At 33.4% G+C, this 10,477-nt stretch overlaps 2 protein-coding genes across 2 annotated transcripts; both read right to left on the minus strand.

The window, feature by feature from the left end:
- Positions 1 to 233: 233 nt before the first annotated feature.
- Positions 234 to 1,141, minus strand: LOC146541347 (carbonyl reductase [NADPH] 1-like). Its single transcript, XM_085207528.1, has one exon. The coding sequence runs from the start codon at positions 1,139 to 1,141 to the stop codon at positions 317 to 319; it is 825 nt and encodes a 274-aa protein (XP_085063654.1). The 3' UTR covers positions 234 to 316.
- Positions 1,142 to 1,190: 49 nt separating this feature from the next.
- On the minus strand, positions 1,191 to 10,127 carry TM9SF4 (transmembrane 9 superfamily protein member 4). Its single transcript, XM_085207518.1, has 9 exons — positions 9,953 to 10,127; positions 9,486 to 9,862; positions 8,968 to 9,123; positions 8,339 to 8,616; positions 7,796 to 7,999; positions 6,691 to 7,108; positions 2,606 to 2,789; positions 2,245 to 2,383; positions 1,191 to 2,105 (listed from the first exon to the last, which is right to left on the minus strand). The coding sequence occupies exons 1-9, from the start codon at positions 9,959 to 9,961 to the stop codon at positions 2,005 to 2,007; spliced, it is 1,866 nt and encodes a 621-aa protein (XP_085063644.1). The 5' UTR covers positions 9,962 to 10,127; the 3' UTR covers positions 1,191 to 2,004.
- Positions 10,128 to 10,477: the final 350 nt, after the last annotated feature.

The following is a 10,477-nucleotide window of genomic DNA, read 5'->3' on the forward strand; positions in this document are numbered from 1 at the left end:
TTGATTGCCTATAAATTAAGAAATATGTGAAGTTAGAAATATTATGTACCAAACTGTAATTATTTAGAGAATAGTACAAATATATAAATTATTTTACTTCCAATTTTAAAAAAGCTTATAAATTAGGCTAAACACTGAATTTTTAAAAAGACTTATTTTACTACAGCAAAAATTATGGTCAAATTCAAGTAATCATTAATTTTAAGGTATTTTGAAGTCATAAAAACAAGATATTCTAAAAAAAACATATATTAAGTTTAAGTGTATGTGACACTATTATCACAGAATTAAAAAACATTCTTAAAATATATAACATCTAATCATCCCAGTTGACCTTATGGCAGTCATGCCATATAAATGTGCCTTTAAGTGATTGAGGGGCCTCTAGTGCTAAATAAAGAGGAGCCTTGGCCCCACGTTCTGGAGTAAAGTCACCCATTCCTTTAGACATATCTGATTTAACAAAGCCTGGATGAACACAGTTGATTGATATATCTTTACCTTGTTCAATAAATTGCTTCTGTTGAACAAAAGTGAGAGCAGACATGGCTACTTTTGATACTTTGTAATCACCGTAATGACCCGCAAATGACATATAGGACTGTTTACCATTCTTAGCAGCTTGTAAAAAATCATCAACAAATTGCAATATCTCATCTGTTGTTAAATCATCTTTTACTAGTACATCTAGCCAGTGTTGTTTTCTTATGTTGGAAAGCAACCCCCAATCACTGGTCATGTTAATAATTCGTGCATTGTTTGATACGAGAGGATAGAGTATTTTAGAAATTGTAAGAAGACTATAAAAATTTGTATCCATAAGCTTCTTAGCATCTTCATAGGAGGTGACACACTTATCAAAATCTAAAACACCGGCATTGTTTACAAGAATATCAATTCCGGAATGACGAGACGAAATAAAATTTGCGAATTCTTGTATGCTTGTTTCGCTTGTTACGTCTAACGTATGAAATAAAGGTTTTAGGCCTAACTTTTCTAGATTTTCCACAGCTTGCCGCCCTCTTTCTTCATTTCTAGCAGTAAGATACACAGTACCAATTAGCTTTTTACATAATCCTTTAACGATTTCAAATCCTATTCCCTTATTACTACCTGTAACTACAGCTACTTTGGTTTCCATTTTGTACAAAAAAAAATTAAAAACAGTTTAGAATTTTCAATAAAAATAATAAGGTATAAATATATTTTATTTATCAGAGTTGGATGACATTTCTTATGTCAAATAATGATGTAAATTTCAAACAACTGACGGTATGAATTTGACAACTACTTTTACACAGACTAAACAATAGAATACTACAGACTAAAAAAACGTAAGTTTCTTTATTGATAAAAAGACATTTTTAATTAGAAAAAAAATATTATATTTTATTTTATAAAATAATATAACCAAAGAAAAATTGTAGTAAGAAAAGTTGTGTAGTTGTAAAGGAATAATAAGAAAAATGTCGAAAACAAAACAACTTTATATATTCACATTTTGCTAATTATTATTATTAAAGCTTTATTTATAGACGTAACATAGAATTCCGTGTTACATATTCTTCAGTATATAAGCAGTATTTTTTTTATATTGAAATTAACTACGACTGCATTTCAAAATATCAAAATATTTTAAACAAAAAAGCCCTTCACAACTTGTTATTTATACATTAACAGATTGTTAATTTCCCTATGATAATCATATTATTATTACTCATAATTAAACTTATGATAGCAACATTTATATTTTTGTTATTAAGTAGGGTGCATAAAATAGCAGTGGAGTAATTAGGCCTACAAAATAAAACTTTAATAAGAAAAGTCAAACTTCCACATCACCACACTTTGTAAAAAAGTGCATACATGCAATATATGATATCTTAAGAGCATGAATGTTTAATTTACTATCAAGGAATTATATCCTATTTACATAAAAATCTCGTTAACTGACTCTTATCTTCACAAACTTGTAAATGACTAAAATTTATATCTACTCTATATTTAGTCTATTTTCACAGCAGAGTAAATTTTTCTAATAAATGTATATGCTGCAAAGAATCCAATAGTTCCAGTCAAAATCCAAAATGTTAGGACCATAAGACCTAAAAGAAAATAAAAATTTTAATAGCGTTTTCTTTAAATAATTGATAAATAGTATAAAAAAGTTAAAAAATATCATTTATTTATAGAATTTTATGAATTGTTTAAGTTTTTTTCAAATCTTTAATTTTTTTTATTTACCTGTGTAACCAATATATAATAATGTGGGTATGAATTCCGTAATTTCTAATTTAGTGAAAAAGTAATATATGGAGTAAATTAATATATACACTGCAGATCCACCAGAAATAATAAAGCTCTTCCACCACCAATGGTAGTCCTAAAAAATAAGATCAAAATAATACATTAACAAATTTTAATTTAAAGTCATTTGAGAGATTTGAGGCGCATTGTGGCGCATTAGAACAATAGTTGATTGTAAACGAAATTGTTGTGAGTTCAAACCCCTACAGGGGAATTAATTATGTGTTCCACCACTCAATGAAAGGAGAGAAACAAAATGTTATGCTAGGGTGTGATGCAATGTAAAACTGAAATTTACCTCTCCACACAATTGAAAGTATACCATCACAATAGATATCTGTGATACAGATATAACTAGTATGCAGAATACTAAAAATAAAAATCCAAAAAGATAATAAAATTGATTTTCCCATAGAGCATTAAAAATAAAAAATAGCTCTATAAAGACAGCTCCAAATGGTAGAAGTCCAGCCATTAAGATGCTGAAAAAGAAGAGAGAAAATTTAAGTTAAATAATAAAATAATAAGCTTCACATTTTTCTCATATAGCACAGTAGAATAATTAAGTTAAGTGGCGGATCTCTACGTAATGCAAAGTAACTGAACGTACATACGTGCGTTCGGCCTTGTTATCAGAGCAGGGAAATGAAAATATTAAATTATTTATTTCCCCCAAGTGGAAATTGACCCGGCAGCTTTTGGATTTACAGTAAAATTGCTTGCACCACAGTGCCGGCCTAAATGATCAATTGAATCAATTGTACGAATTATTAATACACTAGCGACCCTCTTGCGGCTTCGCCCGCTTTAACTACTGGATTATTCATATAATGTATGTTTGCAAAGCACTTAGTTTCAATAAGGATTTTCCAATTGTTTTAGGATGGATGGATGTTAAGGATTTTTCAGTAGGTAGCGTAATTTTAAATCTGTGCTACTAATCTTTTCAAGTACTTATTAAAATATATTTAAATGACTATTTTTAGATAGTTAAATGACTATTTTTAAACGGAAGAAATTCGAAACAAAAACCTACCTACTAATAAGTTATTTGTAATAACTACTACAAAAAATATGAAACCAAATGTATCGCGCTGAAATAATACATTCAACTCGAATTATCCAATACGTGCAAACGATGAAATTGAAACATTCTGTCCCTGATGAAAAGCAAGCACTACGTGGCTGCCTGTGAGGAAAATTAAAGAGAATGCATCGGCCAGGAATCAAACCCGGGCCGCCCGCGTGGCAGGCGAGCATTCTACCACTGAACCACCGATGCGTGTGAGGCAGGCGACGCGGCGGACGCATGGCGAGTGGCGAGCCGTTTCGCAGCAAGGATTTTTTGATATTGTAACAACTTCTAAAGTATTTATTAAAATGAAAAACAGTAAAAGACAGTTTTGATCTACATTAAATGGCCAACGTAACTAATATACTTATTTATATGTTGAGAGTAAGGGATAAGTGAAACTTGAGTAACATACAGCTGATGTGTCAACGGCGGGATGTGTCAACAATTAAATGCGTTTTTCTGTAAAACTATTCGCAATTTCGAAAAAGTGTAAAAAGTAATTTTATCTTCATTTAACGTAGAAAATTAATAAAGTATTTTAAAGGATAAGGATTAATACCATTATGGAAAAATATGGCTCACAATAAGAAATATATTGAAATTGCGACCCGCTCGCGGCTTCGCCCGCCTTAACTACTGAATTATTCATATAATGTATGTTTGCAAAGCACTTAAGATAATGTGAAAATTAATTAAACTCTAATGCAACCCGCATTTTCGTAATTCCAATAAGAATTTTCCAATTGTTTTAAAATAAAAACAAATAAATAACACAAATAACAGAAAACTTAAACGAAAGAAATTATAAACAACAGACTACCTACTATTCTCTTACCCAAAAATACTTAAACGAAAGATGTACCCAACTATGTCGCGTGGAAATACATTATAATTATTGGATAACTCCAAAATACGTGCAATCATTTCTAAATTTACTTTGCCAGGCGCAGAATTGAAGCATTCTCTCGGCCATCTCCGTAGTAGCTCAGAACGACATCAGAGCGTTGGTCCGACCGTGGTCCCAGGCGAAAACCTGCTTTAGAGCAGACACATGCGGGAGGGGATTGGAATTGAACACTCGGTTTCTTGAGGAAGGCCTAAATTAAACGACCAAGATGATTGCTTATGAGTCGGATTTGGAGGAGGATAGAAAGTTCCTCGGAAGAAGACGTCTGACCTTGGGCGGCCGGGTATGCGGAGTGCTGCTCCTTAGGTGCAGGTGACCCGATACACCGGCGCAACGGAATACGTTGGACGCGAGGCGACCAATGTGTACCTCTAGGGTTTCTATTGTTAGGTTGCGGTGAGTGGCGCGTGGTGTTCACGTAGTATGGTGCCTGCGTCACTCGCCGGAGGGTGAGGTTCCGTACGACCTACAGGATTCCTCGTTGAGTAATACTCGTTAGGGCATTGAGATGTCATCAATGTATAGTGCGTAGAGAGCAGGTGACAAAATTCTGACTGGGACAACGGCAGCGATCGGGTCGCTGCTAGCACTCTCAACTCTCACGCAACATGTCCTGTCACTTACAAAGCAGAGCGGCAAAGACATGCGCGACGTGCTGGGGGGTGCCCGCTCTGATCACTTTATGAAGTAAGCCCGGGTGCCAGACGCGGTAGAATACGCGTGCTACGTCAAGGAAGACTGCTATTGCCCACTCATACTCTCTCTCGGTTGATCACTGTTGCGTAGTTTACCCACTCGCCAAACTGCTCGCTTTGTGGGTGGATGTGTGACTGAAGAAGTGAGAGGAGTAACTTCTCGAACAACTTGGCGACCGTACTAAGAAGGATTATAGATCGATATCCCTCAGCAGCATAATGAGCAGGCCTTCCTTCCATGCCCGGGGGAAAGAAGCCAGGCGGGTGCGGCGGATCCACTATTATAAGCAAAATGTTGCGGGGCACGACGGACGCGTGGTGGGCGGCGAACCGTTAATCAGCAAGGATTTTTTAGTACTGTAATTTTAAATCTGTGCTACTAATCTTTTCAAGTACTTATTATTATATATTTAAATGTCTATTTTTAAACGGAAGAAATTATAAACAAAAACCTACCTACTAATAACTAATACAAAAAATATGAAACCAATATCGCGCTGAAATAATACATTTAACTGAAATTATTCAATATGTGAAACGCATCTAAATTTTCTTTGCTATAGAGGCAGGCGGGTCTTTTTTTCGAGCTTGTGGTTAATGCTGTTAAAACAGCGACACCGGTTGGGTAGGCACTACGTGGCTGCCTGTCAGGAAAATTAAATAGAATGCATCGGCCGGGAATCAAACCCGGGCCGCCCGCGTGGCAGGCGAGCATTCTACCACTGAACCACCGATGACTGCTCATCACGCGCTTGTGTATAAATAAGCAAAACGTCGCGAGGCGCGTTTCGCAGCAAGGATGTTTTAGTATTTTAACAACTTCTAAAGTACTTATTAAAATGAAAAAACAGTAAAAGACAGTTCATCTACATTAAATGGCCAACGTAACTAACATACTTATTTATATGCTGAGAGTAAGGGATAAGTAAAACTTGAGTCGGCAAAGCTGATGAGTCAACGGCGTGATGTGTCAACAATTAAATGCGTTTTTCTCTAAAACTATTCGCAATTTCGAAATTTTTTCTTTATCTTCGTTTAACGTAGAAAATTAATAAAGTATTTTAAAGGATAAGGATTAGTACCATTATGGAAAAATATCCCTCACAATAAAAAATATATTGAAATTACTATTTTTAGACAGAAATATGATCACTACACGTTATCCTTAAAAGATAAAAATATGCTCTCGCGGACTTTTTTGTAGATCTTATTAAGAGGAACAATACTCCAGTACATTTTTTTCATGTAGTACTTACCATTAAAGCAGCGCATGCGCGAAAGTGTCTCAACGGGTAGGACTTTATACACATTTATCGTATTTATGTTAATTTACATAAGAATGTACAAATAATAAACTATATATAAACCTTCTACGAAAAATACTCGACCTAATGGTGAAAACCGCATAAAAATCCATTGGGTGGTTTAGAAGAAGAAGAGTTAGAAACAACAGACAGACACGAAAAGCGACTTTGTTTTATAAGATATAGGATATATGTGTAATGTAATGTTATATAGCCTATAGCACTTCTGAAGAATGCAGCTTTCATACAAAACAAAAACAATGAAAATCGGACCAGTAGATCCAGAGATCTTAGCGTTCAAACAAACAAACAAACAAACAAACAAACAAACAAACAAACTCTTCCGCTTTATTATATTAGTATAGATAATATGTATTCAAAAATGGAAAACTTGAAACTTACCATACAAAAGTGTTCATATACCAAACTTGCTCTGGTACTTTTCTTGGTATAAAATTTGTCCGGACTGGATGCTGAAAAGGTTGTTTACGACATCCAAAGTAGTAGCCCAGATATACTAACGGTAAAGATATACAGAACCAAAGGCACAGCAAGGACATCATTGTAGAAAATGGGACTGCCCCACTGGAATGTTTGCCCATGATGAAGAAGTTCAAGAAGAAACATGTTCCAAATACAATAGCCGGGTAAAAGGTAGCAGTTAAAAATGCAGCTTGCTTCCATTGCTTTCCTTTCATAGTATTGTATAAGCGAGCTGAGTAATAACCGGCTATGAGACCCATAAACACATATAGGAATATAGCAGCTGTCATTAAAGCCCCACGACTAGCTGGTGATAGCATTCCCAACATTGCTATAACTGAAATAATAAGCATATAATTATAGAAAAGAGTAAATAGGACAAAGAAGAAATGTATAACAGCAGTATATAAAAAAATAGTAGAGGCAAAACCTAGTGCACATAAATTTTACTTGTGGGTTGAATTTCAAAATATTTAACATTTTAAAAAATTTATACATACTAAAGTTATTTTATATGGAGGCAGAATTTTTTTACATAGCAGGATTCAAGCCCCTTAATTATATGGTTTCTAAAATATTTTTCTGGACTAAGAGTGGAACAACATTTTAGAAACTTTAAAAGTATTTAATGAATACCATCCTCTCTTGCCAAATGACAAGCTTAAAATAATTACTTTACAAATTAGTAAAAATCTCACTACAAAAATACTAACAACATAAATTAGTTATTACAAGTGTGTAATATTCTGATGTAGTTTTTACAATGTATGGCTTACAATTAGTGGTCTAAGAGCAAATATCAAGAGGACCGAAATCAAGTTTTGTTACATTCAAGTTTAATGTGATTTTTAAAAAAAACTATAAACAATCCCACCACCATGATATGTGAGCTCACAACATTAGTTAGTATGGGCAAGTTTAATTATTATAGTCAATGCCAAACTGCAGGCCACTTTAAAATGTAAACAACAAAAATAAAAAACAATATGGGACTTGAATAAGCTACACAAAAATGAAAACTTACAGATGGTAATGAGCGCCATTAAGAACACTTGAATACCACTCCCAATGACTGCAGCAAAGAGCATTCTTTTAGGTGGTGGTCTGAAAACATCACCATGTACTAATTTCCAGCCTGTTTCTTCAATCATATCTTCAATACATTCATCAGAATTATATCTTGCAATGTCTCTTCTTAAAGTGCGTATCATAATCATTGTTAAAATGCCTAAAAATAAATAATGTAATTTAAACAGTTGATTACAATAACATAAAATAAATGCAAAAACATTATAACTTCAGCCTGCATCTAGCAGAGTAAGCAGGGGGAACCTGGGAACCTAATGTTACTTCCGGTCCCAAGTTTCTGCCGAATTTTCAAGACATTACGTGTGGAGTGGTGGAAATCAACGCCACATTTTGCCTCGTTACCAGATTGCCGAAATGAAAATATTTCATTCCTCCAAGTGGGGATCGAACTCAAAACAGTCACGTTAACAGTGTTACTCTTGTACCCCTGCGCCCTGACGGCCGAAAAAAAGTAAACTTTATTTTTTTAGATTAGTACCTGACAAGAAAAAAAGGACGACTATAGAATTCACTATTGAAAACCAATGTATTTGTACATCTTTCATATTTAAATATATATCCCATCTTGAAGCCCACTCAATATCTGACTCGCCCCATTCAACTGAATATGTGAAGAATAACTTTGTGCCTGTGTCCTCGTTAACTAGCTGGGGCTTAGTCTCAGAAGGGAAATGACAAGACCCATCCACAAATGCCAATTCATCTTTGTCTACTGAATATGTTTCTACTTCAAAACCCACTACTCTATAAGAATCCCTGAAAAAGTGCAACAGTATTTTAATGTAATTGTTTTAATTGAAACAAAATATAGTTGAAATCCAAAACATAATATTCTTTAGTTTCACAATTCATTCTGCATGTAGCAAGATGTATAGTATAAACCTAGTGTTAAGACACTCCATTCTCTGCAGCTCCACCTTTATTAAGTGCCAGAACTGAACTTTGCACTATGTCTACCCACGGATGAAGAAATTAATTGATTCCTTTCGAGTGGGGATTGAATGTACAACTATGTACTGTATTTACATTAAACAATTGGGACAATTCCCACTGTACCACAATCTTTATTTCTTGTAATAATTATAAAATGTAATGATCTTAACTTACTGGCTATGCTTGTGGTACTTAAGAAGTAATTTTAAATGGTTATTAATATATGCTTTCCCTTTAGACATGAAGCCCAACCGATATCCTTGCTCAACAGTCCTCTCAGAGGTGTCAGCATTTGTTATTCTTGTAGCTACTGGTAAATTGTCAACTAATCTAAAATGTCATCAACATAATATTCAAATTAGTTTACACTGTATTATTTTACACATAGCAATGTAGTTAGAGGGAACCTAGTAGTAAGACACATTGTGTTTCCCACTGCCCACCTTTCCAGATATTGTGTGTTGAGTGCTAATACTCAACTTATTGACACACTTGTCTTGTTACTTGACTGAGGGAATGCAAATAATTCATTACCCTGAGTAGTAATTTAAAAAACAACCATGTTTACAATGACAGCTTAAATATGATATTTAAATTTATTAACAATGACGATAACAATATAAAGAGTTTAATTTCTTTAATATAAATGATTACAAAATATTTGAAAAGTATACCAATGATCAAAAACTTACAAATGAACAAAGTATTCATGTTCAATGCGACTAGCAACCTTTTCTGATTCTTCAACGCTCCAATTCATAGGATTGTTCTGTCTATGGCATAACAGTTTGCACTTTATATTCTCTGCCATATGTACCTCATAAGGAGTATTGACAATACGGTTACCTCGTAAGACTTCACCTAAGTTTTCGGATTTGTCTAAAAAGGTTCCATTTTTTGGTATACATAGTGGCAGTGAGTAATATTCATATGGTAGTTGAGTGTGTATACTGGTCATTTTAACCGCCTTAACTTCAATTCTTTGACCTTTCTTAAATTCAACTGGTGCAACGCCTGGTACATAGAATCCATAACTATAAATTATCAGATTCACTAATACTGTTAAAATCTGTAATATAAATTGAAAATAACAATACTAATAAATGTAAATATTGCATTTAAAACGAAAATAAATAGATAATTAAAATGAATTACTTACTGAAAACATATTGGCTAAGCAAACTTTCTTTACTATCAAAATAAGAATAGTATATCCCTATTAATCATTTTGTAAAAATATTGTTAAGATCAATTATTGCGAAGTAGGTACTTAAAACATATACATAACATGTCTATCAATAAAAATTAAAAGACAAAAATTGACAATTTCTATGAAAACTGAAATATTGTGTGTTGCCACTTGCCGTATGTAGAATATTAATATAATTAAAAATAGAATTGAATCAATGTTTGAATCAATTGAATCAAGGCATGTTCACTTAATATTAAATAATATGCTTAATGTAAGTTATTCGCAATGTATTAATTAAAACATTATCTACGCATTATCATTATCCTCTAATACATTAGAGGATATTGTGATGCGCGTAGGTAACTATATTATAGGGTACTGTAATACAGTCATATATTTAACCCAATTTCTTTTAAATGGTAATGAAAATTTATATTGTGGGATTTTTGTATTCTCTGGTGACGCCTGACTAGTCAGTTTCGACACGGCCGA

This window comes from Heliconius melpomene, chromosome 1 (assembly GCF_056956725.1).
Source record: "Heliconius melpomene rosina isolate 202511_hmr_F chromosome 1, ASM5695672v1, whole genome shotgun sequence".
Taxonomy (NCBI): domain Eukaryota; kingdom Metazoa; phylum Arthropoda; class Insecta; order Lepidoptera; family Nymphalidae; genus Heliconius; species Heliconius melpomene.